Source organism: Myotis myotis, unplaced genomic scaffold (assembly GCF_014108235.1).
Source record: "Myotis myotis isolate mMyoMyo1 unplaced genomic scaffold, mMyoMyo1.p scaffold_m19_p_16, whole genome shotgun sequence".
Lineage (NCBI taxonomy): Eukaryota > Metazoa > Chordata > Mammalia > Chiroptera > Vespertilionidae > Myotis > Myotis myotis.
This window is the reverse complement of record NW_023416320.1, coordinates 3,835,319-3,862,523: the sequence shown is the minus strand read 5'-3', so window position 1 is coordinate 3,862,523 and position 27,205 is coordinate 3,835,319. Positions and strand designations below refer to the sequence as shown.

The window sequence follows — 27,205 nt, the reverse complement described above, 5'->3', positions numbered from 1 at the left end:
TTTAGACCTTTACTCACTGCAGGGTATATAGAAACTGCCCATTTTATGGAAAAAGATCCTGAGACTCGCGTCTGTAATCCTCCAAGCTCACACATGAGGGAGAGGTGGAATTGGGATTCTAAAGCTGCTCTGCCTCAGTAAGGAGTCCACCCTCTGGTTTTCAGTGCACAGCGTGTTGTCCAGGGCAGTACTGGGCTCAGAGGGCACTGATGGGTGGGTGGATGAGTGCATGGATGGGTGGATGAGTGCATGGATGGGTGGATGAGTGCATGGATGGGTGTATGGACTGATGGGTGGGTGGATGGATGGGTGAGTGGATAGATGGATGGATGGATGCATGGTTGGCCAAAAATACATTTTCAAAAAGAAAAAAAAAGCTGTAGCCTGTATTCATATTGTTTTAAAGACACTTATGAGGAATATAAGGAGCAGAGCTGCTGATCACCCTGAGGTCCCCAGATGTCTCTGGTTAGTTTGCCAACCCCAGTGGAAGGGCTTGGACTTTCCCATTGAGAATGTGAAGGCAGCAGGCCCGCTGCAGGGGAGCCAAGCAGCACGTCAGCAAGCAGATATGACTGCATTTCCCTGACATTCTTCTCGAGCCTGTTTGGAAATGTAGAACTCTCTGATGGGTAATAACTAGTTAATGAATTAACCAACCAATGAAAAATGGCATGACATCCAGGCAGACGGAAGTCACGGCAGCGAGATGAGAGCAGCCCAGCGCAGGGAACGCATGGCGCACGGGTGGGGCGTCGCCTTTCTCACCTGACGTTCTCGTAGCGATGGATGTAGATCCGATGGAACTGGTGCTGCAGGTGCTCATCTTCCACGTTGGTCATGTCGTTGATCATCTCCAGGACGACAAAGCGGGGCAGCACGGACAGCACGAGCCGCTCCTGGGACAGAACAGCAGAGGGACAGTCTTGTTAGGTTGGCCACCGAGGCTCAGAGGGGCGGGCGGACGGCAGGGAAGCCCTGGGCTGAATTCCCTGAGGAATTGTTCCTCTCATCCCATTTACAAACATGACAAATATCTAGGGACTGCTTGCTGTTTGCCAGGCCCTGTGCTGGCTTACTGCTACAGGAAGTGCTTAGGAAGTGAGGAAGTATGAATTTAGAGTGGCTAAGTTGGTGGCTGAAGGAATTCAGAGTTGAGTCAGAACAAAGGAGGTAGATATATCCACTGTCAAGCTGATCCCTAGAACAGGGAGAAACATCCCTCGCCAGGTGCCGGTGGCCCTGTTCACCCAGTCACTGCAGGTACTGTCACAGCCGGAGGGGCACTCAGTGCCCGGAAACAGCAGGTGCTAACTAAATGCTTCCTAAACAAACACCTGGACACATGGAAGGCGGAGATGGTGTCCAGCTCCTCCAGGGGCCAGCAGTGTCCCTGGGACAGGGTAACTATTTGTGAAACAAATTCTTTAAGTGGCAATGCCCTTTCAGTCCTCGAGCAGGACACGGATGCTTTGAAGGGAGACTTTTACAGCAAAACTCTCCAGCTCCAGGCTTACCCGCCTCCAGGCAGCCCTGCTACTACCCGGCAACAGCCCCACTCCCTCCCCGTGCAGAGCAAGGTCTGAAAGACGAACTTGGCCTGGAGTCTGCTTAGAAAAGCCCGGTTGCGACACTTTTGTTTCCCTGATTTGTTGACTCCTGGAGACACATCACTCACATCCCCTGAACACACCATTTAAAGAAAATGGGAAAGTTGCCCCTCCGTACAGTTCCCACTCCTGCTGAGCCGTAATAAATGGTTCGCCAGCTTCAGCAACCAGAAGTATCAGAAGCTCTCCTGGAGCCAGACTGGGGCCCAGGGTGGCCTTTGAGCTCCATTCTGCACATCTTTTACTCCCTGGTTTGTGTGTTTTCCCCCCCTCATTTGCATGAAAAGGGGCCTGGGTTGATTCAAAGTGCATGGCGGCTCCTGTCTGGATTTACACCTCTTCTCACGTGACGTGCTCCATTCATGCCACCAGAATGGCTTCATGGTATCAGTTGCTAGAGTCCCCCTGGGGGAGGCAAGGTGGGAACACTGGGAGGCCCAGCATGGGAGCAGAGGTAGCCCCCGGCGGACGAGTCTGGGTGTGCACGAAGCAGGACCTCGGAATGGCGTCAGGCTCTTGTAGACTGAGAGGCCTCTGACGCACCTCCCTCTGCAGTGAAGGCCCAGGCACGGGGTGAGAGACTCACTCCGGTCGGTCGTAGACAATAGTTTGTTTTAATTGACCACTCACTCTGCAGACGCCAACTGCTCTGCATCCAGTATCTAATCAAAACCTTGCATGCCCGGCCGGCATGGCTCAGTGGTTGAGTGTGGGCCCATGAGCAAGGAGGCCACGGTTCAATTCCTGGTCAGGGTACATGTCTGGGTTGCAGACTTGATCCCCAGTGTGGGGTGTGCAGTAGGCAGCCGATCAATGATTCTCTCTCATCATTCATGTTTCTCTCTCTCTCCCTCTCCCTTCCTCTCTGGAAACAATAAAACTATATATTAAAAAAAAAAAAGAACCCAACACAGGTTTAGTAAGGAATGGGTGGCTGTATTCTGCAGATTCCTTTGATGACAATGAGATGTATATCCAACTCAACATAGCTGAAGAAAAATCAGGTTTATCGTAAGTGTACTTCCTGACTCTGTGACTGAACCCCGCTGTATCACAATTTCCCCATCAGTAAATTGGACATGATAATAGCATTGCGTGGCTGGCATGGCTCAGTGATTGAGCGTCGGCCTATGAACCAGGAGGTCACGGTTCGATTCACGGTCAGGTCACATGCCCGGGTTGCTGGCTCAATCCCCAGTGTGTGGCATGCAGGAGGCAGCCGATCAATGATTCTCTCTCACCATTGATGTTTCTCTCTCTCTCCCTCTTCCTTCCTCTCTGAACTCAATAAAAAAAACCCCCAAAACAACAAAAACTAATAGCATCTACTTGATAAGGTCGGTGTAGAGTTAATATTTGTGTTAACTGAAATCACAGCCCGAATGTTTGATGAATTCACTGGCAAGCATGCTCTATTTTAAGCCTGGTTTTAGAGCTCTAATTGTATATCGGTGCTGAGGAGAAAATCATTCAGAGTAGGGACATTGCTCAGGATCTGTGGGGAGAATGAGCAGGCAGAATACGTAAAAGGCAACTGGACCACACAGTGAAAAACCTCCAGTCACATGCTTAATAACAAAACATTTAAAGATGTGTCATCAAAATCCTGACCCTGACTTTTGAGTTTATATCTTAAAGGCTTTTATGGCATTTTCACCCAGAACTGTTCCTGTCTCTGAAAGCAAAGTGTGAACTCAGCCGAGCGGAAGTTGTGGTTTAATCAGCTCCTAGAGGCATGTTCTCTCCAGGCTGATTCAGCAGGGAGGTTGAAAGCCTGGGTGAACGTCCATGTCCCCCTGGTGGTGGTCTAGGGTCCCAGGAACTGTGGTTCTGCTCAGAAATGCAATGACTGAAGGGCTTTGGAGTCAGGCGAGCTTGAGTGGGATCCTGCCTGAGCTCAACAGCTGATTTGTTCTATGCCCACGACCTTTGAGCCTCAGTTTCTTCATCTACAAAATGGGAACAATAATAACCTTCCTCCCAGGACTGTTTTTCACACTAAAGGACAAAACCCCTTTTATAGATCCTGGTACACAGTAGGTGCTTATTAAATAGCAGAGGTCATCAGACGTGTTTTAATTCACCCAGGGGCTAGCTCACAGGCCACGGCCTGCAGGATGCTGGAGTCTGTATACTCTACATTGACATGACATGGAGTGTAATTTAAAGGATGACACACAAAATTCAAGGTTTCAGGGACTTTTTCCTCCTTTTTATCTCTTTCAGGGGGTTAACATTTTCTCGGGTCTCTTCATTTAATAAGTGCCCAAATATTTCCAATTTGAAGTCTAGAGACTAAGCAGCCTCCGGTGTCCAGTCACACGATTGGTGGCCGTTCAGAAGATGCCCAGGGTCTATATTTTGCGGGTGGACCCGGAAGGTGGCACAGCTCTGGCGCGAACAGCCATGGCTGCGGGAGTTTCCTGGTCTCTGCCGCTCACAGCCAATGAGAAGCTGGTCCGTAGGGTCCACAAGAGGCACACTGATGCCCCAAGAGAGGATCTGTGCCACCTCCAAGGCCAACGGACTAGACGAGTCCTGTTGTCTCCTGATGGCAGGGGTGAGGGGGTCAGGAAGGCATTTTATCATTTCATCAGCACTCAGGAATCCTCTCTAAGATTTGTCAGGCACACAGAAATCCGTGTGCCCTGGACATCCTTCTAAGTACATATTTGCAAATGTCAAAGCACACATCCCTCTCCTATTCCACCCCACACCAAGGAGCACGCATCTTTGGTTCTATTTGACTGTTCAATTCAATTTCCTTCAATAAACATTAAGTGTCTGCTGCGTGCCAAGCTCTGAGGGTGATCCTGGTGCCGATTAAGACTCCAGCCCCGAAGAACACCCAGCCTGCGGGGCATGCAGACACGGCAGCGTCCTCGAGGCTTCATTCAGGAAGCGCTGTCATAGAAGCAAGACCCTGGCACTTTGGGGACACCAGGAGTGAGACAGGGGCGGGTGGGGAAGTGGGCCTGGTGGGGCCGGTCCCTCAGTCACACCACCGCATTGAGTTCAAGCAGGCTTCACAAGGATTCACTGCGGTCGGGAGGATTGTTCCAATTTCACAGATGAGAAAACCGAGGCACATCCCGCTACACCCTTTGCCCAAGTGTCTACGGCTCACGATGCGCACAGCTGAGATTCAAAACCAGCTCTGTCTGACTCCACTGCCAACATCACAAATAAGTGGCCTGTGAACCCAGTAGGGATTTTCTCAGAAATAAACGTTCTAGTCGGTGAAATTCTAAGATGAAAAAAAACAGAACTCACAGTCAGGCTTGTCATTGGGAAATTCTGAGCTGCATTCCCTTCACCTCTGATTAATTTTTTCATACCGTGGTCACTTCCAAACCTGCTAGAGTAATATTGCCGTCGGGGATGAGGGACAGGAGCAAGGCTGTAAGAGCTACCAACTATTGCTTCCATATGCTCACAACAACAACAACAACAACAACAACAGCAGCACATATTTTGGACAATTACAAATCCCAGTGTGGAAAGTACCTCTAGATTGTAAATTTTTTGTTTCTGTTTTTCCCCCGAGAATATTTGGACAGGTATAAAAATAATACATACATTTTCAGACTGTCCCCCATGTCTGAACACCAGTAACCACTTGGGTATTTACAAGGTGGAGGTTTTGGTCCTGAAGGTGGGGGGTAGTGGGAGAGAACATTCTATCTGTTCCGAGGAGGCAGGGGCAGGGGCAGAGGCCGGGGCTGGGTGCAGGGTTTGTGGTTCTAAGACGTGAACAAGCTGGAGGGATCCTCTTTAAGAAAAACATTGAAAATCATAACTGCACACTTGCTAGGACCCTGGAAGGCCTTTAAGGAGGGCCCTGCTGCTTACACTCCACCAGCTTCCCCGTCATCTGCTCCTGAGCAGACAGACTTTCTTCATTATTGTGAAAATGCCGATGGTGCCCACACCCAGGACTGCCTGCCTGTGGCTGCGTGGGGACAGATGAGACAAATTATCGCCTGTATTAAGTATTAATATGGGCTGTTTCTGTAGATACCTGATTATAATTACACCACAATACATGTTCTAGAATGCTTTTATAAATGCTTTCTGCACTCATCCATTGAAAATTTAAAAACATTGAAATTATGTTTTGTCTTGACACTGAGTAGAGCTTTTCACACTTACTCAAGATCATCATAGTTGAATAGTGAGTAGAGTAGTTCTGATTTGGAGATGGAAAGACTGATTAAAATTCAAATAATTTCCTTGCAGCATTATCAGGAGATTGTACATCCTCCCCAAATACGACATAAAAAAATAATACCTTTAAAAGTGACCTGCATGTATTCTAGCCCATCTAAGGGTCAAAAGAATCCAGGGAGGTGGGAATTAGTGAGATGATCTTACGGGCGGAGAATCTGAGACTCAGAGAAGCAATTTGCTCAAGGCCAACTTGTGCATGAATGCAGGACACCACGCCACACACCCTGCTTCTGCCACATCTCAAAGGCATGACTTGTCCAGGTGTGGCTCAGTGGTCGAGCGTGGACCCATGAACCAGGAGGTTGCGGTTTGATTCCTAGTCAGGGCACATGCTTAGGTTGTGGGCTCAATACCCAGTGTGGGGCATGCAGGAGCCAGCCCATCAATGATTCTTTCATTGATGTTTCTTTCTCTCTCTCCCTCTCCCTTCCTCTCTGAAATCAATAAGAAAATATATTTTTAAAAGGCATGGCTTATCAGGCCAGAGCTCGCCAAAGGAAACTAGGTCAGAGGCTGGAGGACACGGCAGAGGCGGGATGGCTGGTGGCCCCTTTGCTGCTGCTGCACTTGCGCAAATTGCCTGGAGAAGTCACGCAGGTCAGGTGTGGGCCTGTGGTCTCTGCAGCCCCCTCCTCCCAGCCCATCAAAACAGTGGCTGATGAGTTGAATCATCACTGTTCAAGCCAGTGTTTAATTATGTCAGCTTTCTGCCTGTGAGAAGAGCAATTATCAAACACTTCTCATTTACATTTGAAAAGCAGAAAATCACATAATCAGCATGGCTTACCCGGAAAATACATGTAATACTCACTCATTTATTAGTTCTCTCTATTATTTCAAACCGAAAACACCAGCTACCCCTTACAACATAAGGTGTAATTCAGTTGCCTTTGATTTTCCCATCTTTTCATACTCCAAACACCTCAATTGGTTTCTCCCTGTTTGGATTTAAAGTCAACTCAGTGTCTGTTAGGCTGCGGATTTTTTTTTTAATGTGGAATGTAGTAGTTCATGATCAAAGCAAATGTCTAAGAAGGAGTAGCAGTGATATTGACAGCCCTGCTACCAACAACGGCTCTTACTGGGCAGTTACTGTGTGTCCAGCTCGGCACACGAACCATCTCATTTAATTTTCACAACAATTCACGAGGTAGATATGTTTATTATTATTTGTTGTTGTTGTTTTGTTTTTTGTTAATCTTTACCCGAGGATATTTTTCCATTGATTTTTAGGGAGAGTGGAAGAGAGAGGGAAAGACAGAGAGAAACATTGATGTGAGAGAAACACGTTGATTGGTTGCTTCCTGCATGAGCCCTGACCAGGGCCTGGGCTGGGGGGGTGGGGCCTGCAACCAAGGTACATGCCATTGACTGGAATCGAACTCGGGACCCTTTGGTCCACAGACCGACGCTCTACCTATTGAGCCAAACCAGCTAGGGTGCTATGCTTATTATTGATACTTTACAGAAGTGGGAACTGAGGCCCAGAGCGGTCAGGGAGTTTTCCCAAGGACACAGAGCAAGTGGCAGGGCTGTGAGTGAGCCCAGGCCTCTGGGTCCATCAGTGAGTGAGTTCAGTGGCCCAGCCTCTGTGCTATGGAGGTCGATTAGGGCCCATCCTTTTCTTGGGCGCAATGGGTCATGTGGGGCTGACTCCCATGTCAGTCTTTCCCACATCTCCATGTAACATGTGTTGGATTATCATCTACTACCCATTCATATATCTGGTAAACTTATTTTGCAAACACACGTGTCCTAAAGAATAAGGCAGTGGTAGACACTGTGCTCTGCATGGGGCAGAGCCGGGGACACGTTTCACTTCTGCCTTTATCATGCAAGCAGTCTAGTTGGCCAAGACACGGAAAAATGGCTATAATGAAATATGAACGGCCTTCATATAGAAGTCAGCTCAGGGCACCACTTGTATCTTGCATATTCCAAAGAGATACCAGGACAATGGATGTGAGACATAAAATACTTTGTTGGCGAGTGAGGAGGTGTCAAGATGAAATATTTACATCTTGGCGACTTGTATAAAAAGAAGAGGCTCCCGTAGACTACCTGCAAACTGTTTTGAACAATGGGAATGAAGAAAGAAGAGTTGGTGGAGTAGAGAGTTCAACAGGAACACCCTCTGTTGTAAATGAAAAATCCAGCATCCCATTGACTAAAGAGGGAAGGAAATTATTCAATATTTGTCAATAATCTATCCTATATAATAAAAGGCTAATATGCAAATCAACCAAATGGCAGAATGACCGGTCGCTATGGTGAGCACTGACCACCAGGAGGCAGACGCTCAATACAGGAGTTGCCCCCTGGTGGTTACTGCGATCCCACAGGGGGAGCACCACTCAGCCAGAAGGCCTGAGCTGGGTTCACAGCTGGTGAGCGCAGCGGCAGTGGCAGGAGCCTCTCCGGCCTCTGTGGCAGCACTAAGGATGTCTGACTGACGACTTAGGCCCTCTCCCCAGAGGGAGTGGGCCGAAGTCATCAGTCGGACATCCCCCAAGGGCTCCTGGTCTACGAGAGGGCACAGGCTGGGCTGAGGGACGCCCCCCCCTTCAAGTGCACGAATTTCATTTCATGCACCGGGACTCTAGTATATATATAAAAGCCTAGTGTGACCATTCAACCGTCCGACTGGTAGCTATGATGCACACTGGCCACCAGGGGGAAGACGCTCAATGCAGGAGCTGCTGAGCTGCAGTGACTTGGCAGCTGTGGTTCTCGGGTGATGCACCTGGAACCAGAGAAGAGAAAGCCTGATTCCGGGGTGTGTCACCCAAGAACCGCCCTCTCGCAATCCGGGACCCCTCGGGTGATGTCGGAGAGTAGGTTTCGGCCCAAACCACGCAAGCCAGGCCGAGGGACCCTACCGGTGCACGAATCCATGCACCGGACCTCTATTTCTCCCATATTTGGGGAAAGGACTTGTGGGAAAGGCTCCTTAATTCAATCGTTATTTTATTCATTTGATAGAATGTTACTGAATGTCTCATACCATGTTAGATATTATGGGGGAAAATATTGAGTCCTCTATTGATCAAGAAGCCTACAATCCAGTGGAGGAATATCAGACATGACACATATAACTCCAAGTTGCAAAGGGCCAAGCTTGTCAAACTCCAGTTTACTATGAAAAAAAAAATTTCATCTTATTTTTATTTCTGGTACCTAACTTAGAGCTTGGTCTACATTACATAATGTAGTCACCTGACTAGTCATAATACATTTGTTACTATTAAAGCTCTAAGAAGAAGTCAGTTAATGTGGAATTTTTACTGGATTTTGATGACTCAGCTCAGGCCTAAACAATGAAGAGACATCAACCAAGTGTTCTGGATAGCCCCTGGATCAAACTGTGCCTGAAGCCTATTAAGAATGGAACTCAGCAAGTCTAAACCTGGTTTGGGAGGAGGGGTCGACACTTTGGCCAAGTATCTTTTGGAGCTGTTACCGGTTGCTTGCACTTGGTGGGTAGGCACAAAGCTGGAGTCTTTACTAGTAGTTGAGTTGGGAGGAGCCAGGAGAACATAAAAACCCCTGTGAGAAAACATCGGTACCTTCCTAGAAGCCCTGCACCACCCGTGGCCCAGCTCTCCTAGCTTCTGGTGGCCACCAGCAGTCCTTGGTGCTCCTTGCCTTGTAGATCTCTCCAGTCTCAGCTCCAGCTGCACATGTAGATCCCTCTACTCCAGTCTTTGCCTCTTTCCCCGCATGGCATTTGCCTGTGAGTCTCTGTGTTTCTTCTTGCCTTGAGAGCAGAGTTCTCAGCATGTCTCAACTCTGTAGACTCTGACTGCTAATGAAGACTACTTGCAGTGTGTTTAAAAGATCAATGTGGAGTCCTTTGACTTTTCATAAATAATATTTTAATGGCACTGCATCATAGACCTCCATTTAACTGATTCAACAGACTGTCCTCCTGATGGAGACTCCAACATGCGAAAAACTCATCGCTAGCCGGCCCCTGTCTGGTGTCCCCCCCATGTGTGCCCCACACTTCCGTCGTATCTTTACCAGGAGGCAGCAGTGTTTGTTTCCAAATCTGCTGATACCAGTTGTGTTTGCTATTGCCCTGACCACATTTAACTGAGTATGGCGTAAACAACAAAATGTGAGTGTAAAAAGGAAGCAAGCATTTGTTTCTATGAAAAATAAGTTAAACTCTTTGTAAGTACTCAATTTCCTTCTGAAATAATTGCTTTCCAATTACACGTGAGCAAGACATTTGCAAAATATTAGAAACAGCAGATGATTCTAGAATGGTTCTGTATTCAGGTTGTTCTAGGAGTATTTTTTATTATGTATACTTTTTTATTTTGAATGTGGTTTATGCAAAATAGAGAATATAGAATTCCTGTCAATGGACCCATACTCAAATCCAGCTGAAATAAGCTATTTTAGGCATGGGTCACTTTAAAAAATACGTAATTTATTTTCCACTTGCCCTGTTTACTACCACTTTTGAAATGTGCCCTCAACTACATCAGGCAACAGGGCATGCCTGGCCTTCAGCATTTTATGGTTGGCCCGAGTTAGGTTTCCAGCTCCAGTTTTCTTTGGACAGATTTATGGGAGAGAGGCCCCCACGTGGCTCCTTGGTTGCTCCCCAGCTCCAGGCTGGAGCGAAGGTGCTAGGGCAGTGATGGTGATGGATGTCCTCTGTCTAAACGGCCTCTGGAAATGTTAATTGTATGCAAGTGAGCACAGGGTGCAATTAGTACTTCCCAGGAGGCCAAATCTGAGTAAGAACACAAATAGCAAGAAGAAAACCTGTAGTTACTAGAAATAGAATGTGTTCTGCTATAAAACTCAAGATATGGCCCAGGTGGTTCAAAAATTCAAGGACCAAGTATGATCCATCCCCAAGTCATCCAAGGGTAGGTTTTATTGATTTTTAGAGAGATAGAGATAGATAGAGAAACATCAATCTGTTGCCTCCTGTATGCACCCCAAATGGGGATCGAACCCCCAACCTAGGTCTGTGCCCTGACCAGAAATCAAACCCACAACTTTTTGGTGGAGGGGACAATGACCCAACCAACTGAGCCGCCCAACCTGGGCCCCAGTGCTCATCTTTACTGCTTGATTTCCTCGGATCCACTTTGAGATTACAGGAGGATATCATTTTGTGGGAAGAGCCAAAGTTCAGAGAGTTTAAGTGACACACCCAAGGTCACCCAGCTATCGTGGTAACAATCCACCCCAGGTTTGTTCTACTTCAGAGCTTTCACTCCTTCCACCATGCCCCCAAATGCAAACAGTGGGCAGGAGAAACTGCAGAGAACCAGGCCGCCAGATGGAGAGCAGGAGTTGGCAGTCCACCCACATGGGGTAAACACAAACCTTCGGGTGAAGTCAGCTGCTACAGGAGGTCACAGACGATTAGCACTGGGCCTCGGCTCACTGCTCTAAATCTTACCAGCAATTAGAGGGAATCACAGTGCCAACCACAATACCAGGCAGAGTGTGAAAACCCCACGTTAACTACAAATTTCTGAGTGCCAAGGAAAAAGAAATAGCTCTCGACTGGACACAGCAGAGGAGGCTTCCTGGAGGAGGGGCATCTGAGCATCCGGTTGGTGAGATTTTCGCACTTGTAGGGTTCTTTACCGCTGAGAGAACACTTTTTTCAGGCATTTTGGTATTTGTCTCTCAGAACTGCCCCAGGGGTGAGGACAAAAATAATCATTTCTAATTGAGAGATGAGAAAACTCTTGTCCAGAGTGGTTCAACAACTTGCTTAGAGTCACACCAGCAAGTTCGGAATTGAAATGGGACAAGCACCTAGGGCTGCACCCCAAATATTGCCATTTCCATGTGTAATCAACATATAACCAATATGTAAAAAAGAGGTATTTTGCATTCCTTTTTTCCCCCCTTTGGTATTGTCTCCAAAACTTGGTGTGTATTTTATTCTCACAGCACATCTGAATCTAGACGAGGCACATTTAGACCAGGTGCTCAGTACCCACACTTGGGATGGAGGACGAGGAGAGTTGTTCTGACTCCTAATCCTTCTGTTCTACTGAACTCCCTCAGAAACACAATGGGAGATGGGAGTAGCGCCTCTCATACAAATAAAACAAAAGGAGCATGTCATTGAGGGTCCTAGCAGGACACAGTTGGTACTTCCAAAGAGGTCATGGGAGAGAGCTTAGTGAAGAGTTAAGAAACCCAACAATGGGTAGGAAAGCACCTGAAGGCTAGGAAGAGTGGATCTACAGACACCTCTGGAACCTGGCAATCCTGTAGCTATGGCTGAGGGCTACCTGATAGATTCTATGGCCTTTGGTCTGAACATACAGCCACTGGCATTGCACAGCCTGGCAGGGTAGGAGATGGGGAGATAAATCCATTGACCCCTGCCCTTCCATTCAGAGCCTCCTTGGCAAACCCAGTCAAAGTAGAGGGTAACGGCCTATTGATGCAGCCATAGACATTAGCCTCCTGGGGCACAGAGAAAGGCAGAGAAGAATAGAGACTAGATCTGGAAGGCAAACAGGGAAAAACCAGCAAAAAATTAAAGGCACAGAGTGTGGGGGCCTGTTTGCTGTCTGGTGGAGCGTCAGAGCACAAGGATGGAGGTAGCCAGTGACATGACTGAAAGGTCGGGCTGGAGCCCGGTCGTGGCTTGTATTCTGTCATCAGTAACTATCATGGAAGGAAGGCTTTAGTGTGAGGTCTTCTACACTAAAACTGGGCACTAAAGAGACGGTCCTGGCAGGCATTATACTTGTTGGGTTTTGAGATTTGAATTAGCTACACGCCTCACCTCTCAAGTGAACCCATTGAGAAATAGACACAAGAGGCATACAACAATCAAGACCAGCCACTTCATTGCTGGGGACTGTGGCTGCAAAGTGAGTGAACATGGGCTTCCTAGGCCTCCTTTTTGTACTGGTTACAGGTCTCCAGCCAGAGAGAGAGCAGGTGGGCCACTGTGGGGCTCACTGAGCCAGTGGGCTCCCTGCTGGAAGAGAGGATCCACATTCTTACCCCACAAGAAGGCTAAGGGGCTATGAATATAGTACAATGGAATCCTGCTCTAAGAGATAGAGAGACAAGATGGATGGAGAGAAAGCAGTGGCTTATGCTCCCTACATTCCCATGAGGCTCGATATGTCCACAAGGTCTCCTATTTCATAAAGAAAATGGGAAAAAGCAAACTACAGCTTCTTTTTCAGGAAGGATTTTAGGGTTTACTTCAGGTGGTTAGAGCAGTTTACCCTAGTTAACGACTGGTTAGCATCAGTCAGAAAGCAATTTTGTGGGAGGGATTAAGTAATAGAAAAAGAAAGATAGGGACAGTTAGTACATAAATGGTGGAGACAGCATCAACAGGAAGTGGCACCACTGGAGGTGGGTGAATCAGGTACAAGGATGTGTCATATTGAAAGGAAGTAGGTTTTAGGGGGATGAGAGGCTCGTGACCAGGCTGACCAGTGATACCAGCGGGACACGCCGATGAAGCTGTCCATGACGACGGGTATCTAGAGCTCAGAAGAGAACATGGTGTTAGAGATGCTGACATGGGAACAATCCAGAAGCAAAGGTTGAGTCATGATAAATCACTCAGAGAGAGACAAGAGACAAAAATGGTTATTTAATGGCTATTTTTAAATTAATTGAAAAGAAAAATCAATTCCGCAATCACACTAACCACATTTCATGGGCTGCTCAATAGTCACACGTGGTTAGTGGCTTTTGGATGACATAGAGGGAGAATATTTCCATCACATTTTACTTGTATTCCCCAAAATACCTGAAAGAAATGAAAACGAAACTATGGAAAGTAATGACAGGAAGCTATGAAAGACATAAAGCACAAAGATAGAGAAGCTTATTGGAATATGATGATGAAGACGATGCCTCTGAGTGAAATTTATTTTTTTTAATTTGCTTAGGCAGGATTCTACCTAGACTGAAGTCATTTGTGTAAAGGAATAATAAAAGGTGAAGTCTGACTGGTAGGTGGAGGAAGTTCAACAAAGTTGTTCACTGACACGAAGACATTGGACTCCTGGTTTTGGAGGACAAGGACCCCAGAAATCAGACCCAAAGAGGAGAGTATTTCCCAAATCTGCTCGTTCACAAATATTTTTTGACAGAAAGAATACTTGAAAAACACAATTACAGCACTCATTGTGTAGTCATTGTCTCTGCTCTTCTTCCCCGCGTGGGTTTCTCCACATCCAGATCCACAGCTATAGTGAAGAATGGGAGTGAAACATGTCCAGTCTTCAAAGAGTTTATCATGTAGAAGGAAAAATAAAGAAAGAGCGCAGCAGAATGCAGAAAGGTATCACCGCATAAAGCAGTGTACGAATGAAACCCTCATGGAGGTCACAGCAGGGGGAACAGAGAGGGTCTTTGCAGAAGATGTGACATTTGAGCTGAGCCTTGAAGAGTGGATAAGGTTTAGGGGGTGAAAGGAGCTTTATACCAGATAGGCAGGAAAAACATAAGCAATGGCATGAAAATGGCATGAATGCAGTACGTGATAAGAATGTTTAGGAAACAGAAATTCCAGTACAAACTGGCGAATAGTTCCATAAAATATATTTATGACAGAAAAAGGTGAACCTGACAGATGGGTGGTACAAGGTGGTCTTTGAATGTAAGAGATGGAGAAAAGCAGATAAATGGCTTGATGGTGTGAGGTTCAAGAAGTGTTCGGATTATAAAGATACCCATTGACCTGGAACAAAAAACCCCACAAATTTTCTGAGATTCTGCCACTTTCAGGTCAACCTTGAATTGACTCTTCCTGAATAAATGAATGAATGAATCAATGAATGACAAGGCTCTGTCTCACTAGCAGTTAACAGTTATCTGTAGCTTTAAAAACCATTTCCTAGATGTTATAGGGCACTAATATGAATCAAACCAACCACCTCGGAACACAGTAGGAAACCCAACTTTCCCATCCAACCTATTGTCCGAACCACTAACTTACATCAATATTGTCTAACGAAGATGTTAAAGTTAAACAGAATTGCTTTAACACAGCTGGAACATCTGCCGCATTTAATAATAAATTGTCCTGCTGCTGCAACATATGGCATCAAAAGAAACGTTATTCCAGTGCCCCCAGAGCTTCTGAGACTCCAAAATGCCATGATTACCATAATAGTTTGGGCAACTCTCAAAGCTAAAAGGAAAACAATTAATTCATTTAAATATTTAAAATAAATATGGGCCATTTGGATCATTTGGGAGGAGCAGTGGAATTACCAAAACTACAATAATTAGAATCTAACTCCCCAAAGAGAGATGTTCCAAGATGTGGCTTCCAGATGGAAAATTCCCCTGGCAGGTCTATGCAAGACACAGGCTCAGCCCGCCCCAGTCTCTGCTGCGTTGGATAAGCGTCCTCCCGCCACCACGTCTCTGATGGCATCACAGTGGGCACAAATGTCTTAACTTTTACACAGGAGAATTATTTCAACATGGCCCTCCTGTAGGTAGAAGTGAAGCCAGGGCACCAACATTTGAATTCAATAAAACTCAGTTTAATAAACATCAATCAGAAGATGTTATATTCCAGCCATTGTGCTGAATAAATACCAGGGAAGCAGATAACTCACACAGGAGGAGCTGCCTTGAAGTAGTCCTTATTGGCCAAGGAGAGGAATGCAGACCAGTAAAGGTTCTAGATGGTTCTATAAGAGAGTTAACGTTAGAGTGTACTGGAAATATGAGAAAAGCATTTCATTCAACCGGGGAGAAGAAGCCTCATGGAGGAAGAGATGCGGGAGCGGGATTTTCAGAGCAGAGACATGAGGAGGGAGGTGGCCTCTCAGGCTGAAGAGCCGCATAGCACAGGGAAGCGAAACAGCAGTCCAGGGAGCCGGTGGTCGTTTGGTGAGTGCAAGGCAAGGCGGCGAAGAAGAATCTGGGGGAGAGGGCACGGAGACTAGGTCCTGTTGGGTCACGCATGGGGTTTGGACTTTATCTTGGAGGGAATGCGGCCACTGAAGGGTTTTCCTGAGAGAGGAGTGGCATCGATGTCAGGTCCTCAGCTTCCCCTGCCTTGGGCGAAGCCCTGTTCATCCTTAACCCTCCACTCTCACCACGTGGAGAAAGGAATCATCATTATGTGCACATCACACCTAAAAAGCAAGGTCTCTAGAGCAGCGGTTCTCAACCTGTGGGTCGCGACCCCTTTGGGGGTCGAACGACCCTTTCCCAGGGGTTGCCTAAGACCATCGGAAAACACATATATAATTACATATTGTTTTTGTGATTAATCACTATGCTTTAATTATGTTCAATTTGTAACAATGAAATTGGGGGTCACCGCAACATGAGGAACTGGATTAAAGGGTCGCGGCATTAGGAAGGTTGAGAACCACTGCTCTAGAGGCAATAGTTTGCCTAAGTTCCCATGGTCAAGAAGCACAGGAAGTAGGATTGGAATCCAGATCTCCTAGACACTGAAGATTTTGCTTTGAACCCCTACAAGGTACTGCTTCTGAACCAGACCAGGCCTTTGGGATGGAGAACACATTGGAGGAAGGGAAGCTGGGGCTCAAGAGACCAGACAAGAGGTATTTAATATGCACTGTGCTAGTGATAATTGGTGATACATTTTTTTTTTTTAAAAAAAAGAAAGCACAAAGGCCTTGCCTCTCTGAAGGGTCAATATGTGCTCAAGTTCTTGAAGCCAGTCACCTAGATTAAAAATGTCAACCTTTCGCACCATTCCGTAGTTTCTGCCTGGCATTGTGCCATCCAGTTACTGTGGGAGGGGAAGCAGATGTCGTAAGCAGAGAGCCATCTTTAAGGAGCTTGGCTGAGAGGCTACTCTAGAACAGACATGGAGCAAAGGGTGCTCACATTTGCTGGGCTCTCCTGCCTGCTTGCTCTTGACCTTACGAAGCACACATGCAGCCTCAGGCTACCGAAGGAGAAAGCCTGTTGCTCACCCCAAGCACCTCATCATGCATCGTGCTGTGGGACCCACAAAACAAGAGGCAGCACGGCTCAGGGGCCACGCGTCCTTCAGCCACGGCTTGGTGATTTTTCTTGGGAAGAAAGATTAGTAACCACTATTGAATATTGAAAACCTCAGTCTTTTCATAACCATATATTCCATGCTGGTTTTCAGGCACTGCTGGGTGGGCTGTATCAAAGAATGAGTTATGGGTCACTCTCAGGGGGCTCACAGTTTACCCGAAGAAGGCATGCAGAGAGTGAGAGCCAAAGGGGCATGCTGTCATAGAGATCTGTAACAGACGTCCTCCCTTTTGGTATATATAGTACATTGATCAGTGCCTGATAGTTAACTTTCAGTATCTATTTTTCATTGACTGGAAAAGCGCAGTGTATGCCATTGAAGAAAGTACACGAATTTGCTAGAGGGTGTCCCCAGGGTCGTGCTTCATCACATTGTATACATCTTAACATCAGTATCTTTGCTAATTCTTCCTTCCTTCTCTCCCAACAAAGTTCTACTCATCTTCCTGTCCCAACCCAGCATGGAGCCTGAGTCTTACTTGTCTCTGTAGCTGCTCCAACATAAATTGATGGGTGGGTGGATGGATGGATGGATGGATGGATAAGTGAATTTCACAGGAGTGAGTTACCATGGAAGCACTCACAATTGCCCCAACAAACTACGTTCTCCTTTCTCCCAGGATGTTTGTATGTGTTTTTTGACTTTTATGCAGAACTCTTCATCACTTCTCAATGAGCTAAATCCTATGCACATATCAATTCAGGCATCGTTTCTTTTGGGTAGGCTTCTGTCCACCTCCAGTTTGGGTTTGACCCATACGCCATTCCCATAGGTGTCTGCATAGTCACCCATCTCTTTCTGTGTCTGGTAAATTCTGTAAAACCAGGAACCAATTGCTAGTGACCATTATATTCCCAATGTCCAGCAAAGCTCATGGCACACGCTAGACCCTCAATACATAAATTAATTCATGGTTGAACATATTAAGTTATTTAAATATTTCCTTTGTATCCTATCAAGAGGTAAAGCCAGTGCTTGAAAAATCACACAAAACTTGAACATTTCATTTCTGTGAAATAAGGCCTTTTGATTCTGCATTTAGAAGTGTTTAAAAAAATGACATTTGTTCTCTTTGGGAATCATTTCCTAAGGAAAAAGGATCTGATGTCATTTAAGCCCTCGGGACAGTGTTTCCTTCACAAAGTATAGAATTTCTAACGGTTATGGTACTATAATTAGCTTTGGTAAGAGTTAAGTGGGGATGAATTTGTTAATGACACATGATACTTTAAAAGACATGAAGCCTAATGCTGAGCTGTGATCACTGTGTCCTGAGGAGGACCACCGACCTGATTCCCCTCCCCCCACGAATAACTGCCAATTGGGGTTTCAACTGAGACAAGCCCATCCACGTGTTCTCAAATGAGTCCTCCCAGGACTGTGCCATGTTGGCTGCCTCACAGAAACCATTATGCACAATCAGGCTACTAGACGCTCTTCACTGAGCTGCAAGGGGCCTACACACACTATTTCTAATCACAAGGAACCTCTTCGGGGGGAAGGGGGCAGTATTATCATCTCCATGCTACGGATGGAGAAACTAAGACTCAGATCTTGCTTAAGCTCACTGGAATGATCGGTCACTAGGCAAAGATTTCAAATCTTGTGCAGTCTCCTTAAAAAAACTTCCCTGCCCATCTCCACTGATGTGGTTCTCAGGGATAATGGGAACCTGAAGCAGAGATCGAGTGTCAACGGAAAGATGCAGAGCCAGCTATCTCAGATACGACTGCTGAGGGAAGAGGGCCCCAGAAATGCTTTCCCATCACTGTGGACACAGGACCCTCACACGCCTACAGCACATTTTACTGAATCCTCAGAACAAGGGATCTTCCACCAAAAGATAATCTTTTCTTACCATGAGGCTGACATAATTCTGTATTGCTTTATACACATTATCTCATTTGAGGCAAGCACAAGGTTGGGAAGAGAGACATCGCCCCATTTGTGGGTGAGGGATCTAGGGCTGAAAGTTCAGTGGCTTAGGTGGCCCAGCTAGGGGGTAAGGTCGCTGTGGCATGAACTGCAGTGAGCTTTCCACTGCACTCCAGTTGGCACCTGTCCTCGCTCCTGTATATTACTATGTTCTTCTTTTCATCAACTTAAAAAGATACAACGATTAGAGGGGATAGAGGAAGGTCCTTTTACCAGTGTTTGATTTTTACATCACAGTGACTCCAAGACACTCCCCGTGAAGGGTGGGAAAGAAGTCTTATGGGTTTAACAAGGCAATCATTTTAGTGTCTCCAATATTTCACGAACATTAAATAAAAGACTGAGTTGCCCAGACAACTCACCCACAGTTGCAGTTCTGGTTGCCACAGAGCATGGAGAAGAGCGGGACACATTATTAATCCGGCCACGTTCTCTGAATTGGCAGAGGGCCCATGGAAAGAGTGACATGTCTGCCTGGCGGCTGCTCTGCTTTGCAGAGGAACACAACGTATAGTCCCCGGAGAGCCTCATATTTGGGGCGCAAGGTGAATTCTTTCTCAAAGTTATTTCTCTAAATTATTCTATAGGGTTATTCGGAGCAACTACAATGAATCAGTGATGAGGTTCCATATTGGTTTTAGACATGAACTTAGAGATTTCCTAATTCTGGATCCTGAGAAGTCCATGGAGGAGCTGGCCATTCAGCCATTTCCTCTGTGCCCCTGGCAGTAACACATGGCATTGCAGCTGAGTCTTGGCACCCGGCCTGTCTGCCTCATCCATTACCACACAGACCTGGCTTCCCCATTTCAAAGATCCACGTCTTACTGATGATTTGATCAAATGAAGATGAGGAAAATGCTGTGTCTTTTGCAGCTACTTTCTTTATAATTTCTCATACCAGTTTTGCATAAGGCTTAAAATAACAAGTGTGTACCCACAGACTACTTTAAATAAAAAGAGCCTCGTATTGTAGAACATATCCATTGAACATAGAATTCCAAAGGGCACATAAACATGTTGAACGTAAAATATGTTGATTCTATAACCAATTTTCAACACCTTCCTGTTATTCCTCTTTGAAAATTGCGCTCAGAGGCTAAAATAGGCACACATTTTTAATGGATGAATAATTTTGATAGGGGAAAAATCTTTATTCTATGAAAGCTAATTTTATTTTGGTGAAACATATAATTTGAAGCTATTTTTAAAATTCTTGTAACATCCGCCCAAGAAACTCCTTTATTTTAATGTCTTCAAACTTGAACTCATAGCTCCTACCGTGACCTGACCTGCTGTCCCCTTGTCCTGGGAGCCCTGTCATGTTCCATAAATTCTATTATGTTGGGTCATCTTTTGTGAGTGTGAGGTTCAGGTATTAGGAACCTCAAGATTCTTCTGTGTGCTTACTACAATTTGAATTGCTAGCAAAAAAAAAAAAAATTGCATCTGAAATAACAATGTACAGCTTCAAAAACAGGAGGGTCAAAGAGGAGAATTTTCATGGTTTTAGGAACCATAGCCTTGAAGCAGAGATGTCGGTCAAGAGCAGCAGGAGATGACATTGAGACTAGAATCATTTTATTTCTTGAGGGAACAGTTACTTGAGTGTGGAGGACCTTCCTTAACTATTTTAGACCTGGTAACTCCGTGACACACAGTTTGAGAGAACACAGGCAAGTCCGGATACGTTGGGGCAGAAATTAAGCTCAGCAGGACTCGCAGCCTTTCCCATCGGTACCTGTCTTTGGTTTTCCGTCTCCAGGCGCAGCCTGGCCTCCACACACCTCCGCGTCTCCAGGAAGGCCTGGCGCTGGGCGCGGTCTGACAGGTAACTGATGAAGATCCCAGCCGTGTTCATGCACATGAATAACACCACCTGGGCCACCACCTGCAACAGAATCGCAGACAGAGCCCGGTCAGGCAGCTCAAAGAGGAGCTGTGTAGAGGCACAGAGAGAAAATCAATAAACATTTCCACGGCAAATCTTAAGGGAATAATCCCAAAGCTTAGTAGCAGGTGAGCAGAACCAAGTTCTTCATTCAGGTCTTGAGGCAGATGTCAGCCCCTCCGAGGGGCCCCCCGTGGCCGATCCATCTAACTTAGAGCTTCTCCATCCCCGAGTTCGGAGTTGAACCTGGATCGGAGGCGTGAAGCAAGACAAGGGGCTCCTTCTCTCCTCCACACTCACCTCACCTCTCCTCTCCACGAGCTGAAGGTTTTGGCCTTTAAAGGGGCTGGGAATCAGGTGAGAAGAAGGGAAGAGACTATTAAGACCCAGGGAAAGTATTAGTTGAAGAGCAATGTTGTGTTTTGACCTGTGCTTTCAGGCCCTCTTGGGCAGCATCCAAGTCCTGATGTGCTAACTCGAGAAAAGATATCACAGTGTCTGCTGCTTCTCACCTCCAGCGTCACCCAGCTCCTAGGCACCAAACTCTCCCGGCCAGAATCTTAACCCAAAGCATGCGCTCTTGGCGTGTCTTCACAAGTCCTTCTCACGGCCGGAGAACGTGCCCGTGTGTGGGCCTCTCTGCTTTTGGACTTGGGTGTGTCTTCACTGGTTTCACACTTGAGCATTAGTGGTTGCACACTGGGCAGAGGGAGGGGCTGCAGAGGAGGGCAGCCCAAGCATTGGAGACTGCGGGGGGGGGGGGGGGGGGGGCGGCAATATAGGGAGATTGTGATCCTCTCCGCAACCCCGAGGGGGCGCTCGGGTGCTGTGGGGTCCTGGCCAAGTGAGCGGGCAGCCACCCACCAAAGGCCTTTGCACCCACCTGGAGCTTCTGTAACCAGGGACCCGAGTTTGCATCCCTCAGCTCCACCATTTACTAGGCATCTGACCTTGGGCAAGTCACTTTATGCCTTCTTGAGCCTCAACTTTCTCATCTGAACAATGGGAATCAACCTTTGTCACACAGAAGTAATGTACATGTATGTATAGCTATATATTTATATAGTTACTACAAGTGAATATATATGAATGTGCCTAGCACATAACAGATACCCAATATATATATTGGATATATATATTGGATATATATATATATATATATATATATATATATATATATATCCAATAATTGTTGGATATATACAGGGTGTCCCCCCAAAATGTATATGCACTTTGAATAATTAATTCCTATGGGTTAAATCTGAAAAGAAAAAAAATCAATTGAGCTATCAGCTGTCAAGTGTGTATACATTTTTTGGGACACTCTATACTTTAATATAAGGCCATTTCCCCCCCAAATGCTAATCTATGGTGTAATATGTATCTTTTATTTCTTTCATAAATTGTGCATTATAGCGTCTCATACTTCTTGTTACAAACTATTCCAGATCTTTAGTATTTATGTTGTTTTAAAAAGAATGCTTATGTGCATTATTTGCTGCTCAGGGAACAGTGGAGGGGGATTAGGGAGCCAGCTCAGACAGAGGGGCCTCAAATCCCATCTCTAACGTCCCCCTGCCCCCCATGACCAAGCAAGTCATTCCCTCACTAAGAGGGCAGATACCACATGGTTTGGTTTGCTGATCTATGTAGAGCTTCGCCATCTAGCCCAATGATTAAAGATCTGGGCTCCCATTCATGCCATTTGTCATGTAAATTTGGCCCAGTTCATTTTTTCTGGCCTTCAAAACCGAACTATTTTCCCAAAGTGTTGTGGGATAATCAATGAAAGGACTGCTCACTATGTATGCACCTGAGCAGGTAAACGACATGGAGAGGCTGAAGCTTTAAGGAGACCTGGTGTGATGTGGCAGGAGGCAGAGTGAGGCCCAGGGGAAGCTGGCTCTTTAAGGACCCAGTGGAGAATGGGATGAAAGTGGTGGGAGGGTCTGTAGGAGTCAGCAAGCCAGACGGAGGAGTAGAGAGTACCACCAGCATCCTTGCGAGGGCGTGGGCTCTCCCCACAGCTGTCGGCCCTGTGGCCATGCTTCCTGCCTGCCCTTTATAAATAGGCCATGCTGAATTAGAAAAGGGAATTAGAAATAGTACGCAAGGAAGTTTAAAAAATAGCAGAGCAATAAAGGATAGGACACTTCAGTGAAAATCTAAGACAAAGGTAGAGAAGGATGCGGGCATGTTGAGCTCAGCTGGCATCACATGACAAAAAAAGTAAATGATGGAAAACCTACATCATAGCCCGAGTTCAATCAGTGGTATCCTGAGAAATGACAAAATGATGAGAGGGAAAGGCAGGCTTTTCAGAAGGTAACAAGAAGAGAGCATTTTGAAAACTAGAATTAAAAGAACAAGAGAACATGGATGTAAGGTTTTTTAAAAAAATGGACCATAAAAACCTCTGACATTAAGGAGGAAGCACAAAAGTTAAATGAAACGCTAAAAATAGGAAGGATTGGAGGTGAGAAAAAAAATGATTAAACCCTTTAAAAATAGGCAAGAAGAAAATGATGAAGTTAATTTTTTAAATATGAGAAATATAACAGGTGGTAGCACAAACTATAAAGATAAACTATGTTCATGCAAAGTAGCTTCAGAGAGTAAACATTTATTTTCATTCCACTGCCTTCGGAGAGGGAGAGAACACAGTTGCCAAAATTGTTCCAAGAGTGCTTTGCAGCCGGAGGCAACTACTGCTTAGAGTTAGACTCTGCCATCTTCCTTGCACGGGACTTGGCAACTTCCATTTACACACCCGACTGCCTATCAGACACGCGTTTTGGCTTTTGCACAATCCAGTAGCGACTGTGTTTAGTCTTATTAGCTCCATTTCACAGAATAGAAAAGTGAGCCTCCCAGGGATAAGGAATTACCTAAGGCCGCCAAGCTAGTATGTGGTATTAAGGCAGCCAACTGCCCTAGTTTGCCTGGGACACAGAACTTTATTTTTAAATGTGGACGGTACCAGGAAAATCAAGAGGAGTTTTCTCACACTTACATTTAGTTAATATGCATTTTAGTTAATAACAAGTTTGGGTGGGGAAGGGGGGGGAGAGAGAGAGAGAGAGGGGGAAAGAGAGAGAGAGAGAGAGAGAGAGAGAGAGAGAGAGAGAGAGAGAAGGAGGTAGGGGAGGGGAAGAAGGAGGAGGAGGAGGGGCAGGAGAAGGAAGATGTGGAAGAGGAGGAGGAGGAAGAGAAGGAGGAGGTGGAGGATCAGGGAGATGTGGAGGAGGAAGAAGATGTGGAGGAGAAGAAAAAGGAGGGGGAGGAGGAAGGTGAGGAGGAGGAGGAAGAGAAGATAGGAGGAGAAGGCAGAGGCAGAAAGGAGGTGGGGAGGAGGAGGAGGAGGAGAAGGAGGGTGTCTTTCTGAGAAGGCTTCCCATGGAGACTGGGCTTTTTGCAACACTGCATAGGAAATGAAGTCATCCGTATCCACAGGCAGGCAAATCAGATATGTTTTGAAGACCAAAGTGGACACTGATTCAATTCTCCTCCCTCTTTATCTCGGGCCTGTCAGGCACTGCGTCTAAAGTGTGTGATGGATGTGGGGAGGAGGCGGCCAAGGGTCTGCTGGAGCCTCTCGGGCTCCGGTGAATTGCTGCCCTGCGGGAGGAACCCTCCTGGCCAGGTCACTGATGAAACTGCCACCTTCACCACATCCTCATGCCTGGTACAGAGGGCAGGGAGGAGCCGGGGACCTGGGTCAGCTGCCTTCCAGTGCTTCTGCTTCTAGGCTTAACTTGAAAAATCTAAACATGGAGCCTGGGGTAGTTTGGTTCTACTTTTGGGGAAAGGTGTGTGTAGGAGACTGTGGCTTAGGGACAATACTGTAGGCACCTCCAGCGGGGTTGTGTCAGCCCAAGGGCATCTTTTGTGGTAGTGGGGGTGGGGGTGGGAACGGGCCTGAGTCTACAGGGTCCAGTGGTGGCATCACAGACTCCAGGGCCCCACTTCCAGAATGAGGGAGCACCCTGCTGCTGTCCTGCAGGCAATGCTCTCCAAGAATGGGGTGCCCCCTCCAGAATTCAGTGCCCACTTTAAATCAAAGGCCTCCATCAAGTCCCGCATCCCTGGTCGGTGGAATGCAGGAGACAGGGAGACAAGGAAGCAGGACTGGCTACTCCTGATGACCCACTTGGGGAGCCTGTGATGACAGAGCCTGAACTCTGGGGCCAGGAGCTTTAGAGTTCCAGCTTCCACAGGCTGAGTGCCTCCTCCGGGTGACCCAGCAGGAGTCCCGTTAACTACAAAATCTAGCACGTTGGGTTCCTCATGCCAAGGGAGCAGTAGACAAGAGTTCCCATCTGGATAGGGTTATCTCCTGGCCTGAGAAAGGCATGGTTACCAGAGGCTGAGACCCCTGACAAGTTAGTCTCTGGACCATGCCATCAGGTGAACCACCAAGTCCCACAGAGGGGCTGGCTGAGGGCGAGGGGAATCTGGGAGAAAGAGGAGGAAGACAGTGTATACCACTTGGGAACCTAGGACCAGCTGCAGCAGTGGGGACTTTAATTTATCCCCCCCAAGTGTCCCCAAGGAAGACAGGCCCCGGGGATCGTAGAAGAACCTGTGTGAGGTAGATCCTAGTGGCACAAGGGGTGGACTGTGGTGGATCCTGAGCTGAGTCACTGCATCTGCCTTCAGGAAAGAAGTACAGAGAACATTCTCCTAGGATTGCTGCTGGTGGACAGCCCTCAGCTCTCAGCCCTCTTTGAGGAGCTGAAGAGAGCCTTCTCATCCAAGGTCATAGAAGGTTATTATGTACATGGACATACTATATAAATGCTCGTAACTCCAACTCAGATATCTCAGAAGGTTCTTCCCAGATGCAGAACTCCCCACGGGACTGTTGAAATTGCATCACAGCTCACCATGTCCTTTTGCCTATTTCCATTTCTTTTTTCTGTCCCATGGGTGCTGATCCCAGCAGCATCCCCTAATAAGCCTCCTACCCAGCCATCTCCCTCTCAGAGCCTGTTCCTCAGAGGGTTGAACTGTAACAACCAGAAAGCACTACCCTTACTAATGCAGCCAGACTCCAGTATTTGTTGAATGAATAAATTTATTGAATGATCAATTTAATTAATGGATTTAATTAGTTTGTACCATCCAGTCCCTTAGATGGATGGTGATGGTGACCGTCTCATGATTAATTTCCTCCTTTCTTCATTCATTTGGTAAATATTTACTGAGCCCCAGATAGGACGTAGGCACTGATTTAGATTCCAGTGGCAAACAGGACAACTAAGTTTTCCTTCCTATGAGGCATCCAGTGGGGACCTTAATGTAGATTAAGTGGTTGAAGAACAATCTCTCTGGGGATGAAATACTTAAATGAAACCTAAAGAAAAGAGGCAGGAAACACTTCTTCCGAGGACGGTGACCCGACGGTGTGTGCCGCGGGAGAGGACCCTTGTGTGAACGCTAATCTTGTCTCACCTGGTGCTCTTGGCTGGAACCACTTCTCGATCATGGTGAAAACCACAGAGAATGATTTCCACCCTGTATCTCTGCCCGAGACTCCGTTCTCCCAGTGATTCCCACAAATCAGAATCACCTTGTCCTCGCCAGCTTCCCCGCCACCGCCTCCTCCTCCCTACCCAGCAGATGGCGCTGTCACGGAGGTGGTGGCAGCAGTTCCTAAGGAAGTTTGTGGTGTGAGCCTGAAGGAGGTGTCCCACAATGCCATAGTTACTATGGCAATTTTTATTGGGTCATCGGGTTTGAAGAAACATTTGGATTCATCATTAGTTACTGAGCTGAAAATAGCATCTTCTCAAGAGCTTGTTTTCTCTTCAAATGCATCTGTTCGGGGTTGCCTAAGTCCAGTAGGCACCCAAAATTGGAGCATTTCCCCAAGTCACTGACGTCTTAATCGTGACTCACCCAAGGAAGCCCATGTTATCTTCTATTTTACTTTACAAAAAAAGGGGGAAAAAGAGTTGCTTAGGTCCAAATTGAGTAGCCCAATTCAGACAGAAGGTGGCTTTACCTGGAATAACTTTATAAAGTTTCTCAGCTGTACTATTTTCAGGGTGGGGGGACAAAGTTGTCTCTCAGCAACCCTTTTTGTGATGAGGACAGAGAATAGAGTGGTTTAAAAGGACACTCTATCTACAGACAAACCTTGGTCAACATCTGCAGTAGGGAATAAACGGAAGCTAATCTGTTAACCAGGGTTTCATCTACCCTTACTTTTCCAGGCATATTCATTTAATGTCTAAATGAAATAAGGTGTTCCTCCAGAACGTAAGGTGATGGTGATTATGAGTGAGTGCAATGTGTTTTGGTCTACAACGCTGAGTTACATACACTGTGTGCCACATTAGGCAGTAAGAATATACCGGAAGCCAGGAACATAGGTCTCCAGCCCACGGTGACTCATGCCTAATACCATCCTGTTCATATTCCCCTCCCTCCCCCCAAATATGCTTATTCTGGATTTGAATTCTACTTCACCAATTTTTAAACGTGGGACAATTAACCTTCAGGATG

General features: G+C 46.5%; 1 protein-coding gene across 3 annotated transcripts in view; it reads right to left on the bottom strand.

The window, feature by feature from the left end:
• Positions 1 to 27,205, bottom strand: part of ADCY8 (adenylate cyclase 8) — a 137,165-nt gene that overhangs the window by 87,452 nt on the left and 22,508 nt on the right. For all 3 annotated transcript variants that reach the window (XM_036338035.1, XM_036338036.1, XM_036338034.1), the window contains exons 2-3: positions 20,546 to 20,695; positions 769 to 899 (exon numbers count right to left, since the gene is read on the bottom strand). In XM_036338035.1, the coding sequence (XP_036193928.1) occupies positions 769 to 899; positions 20,546 to 20,695 (281 nt within the window). The remainder of the gene's footprint in view (positions 1 to 768; positions 900 to 20,545; positions 20,696 to 27,205) is intronic.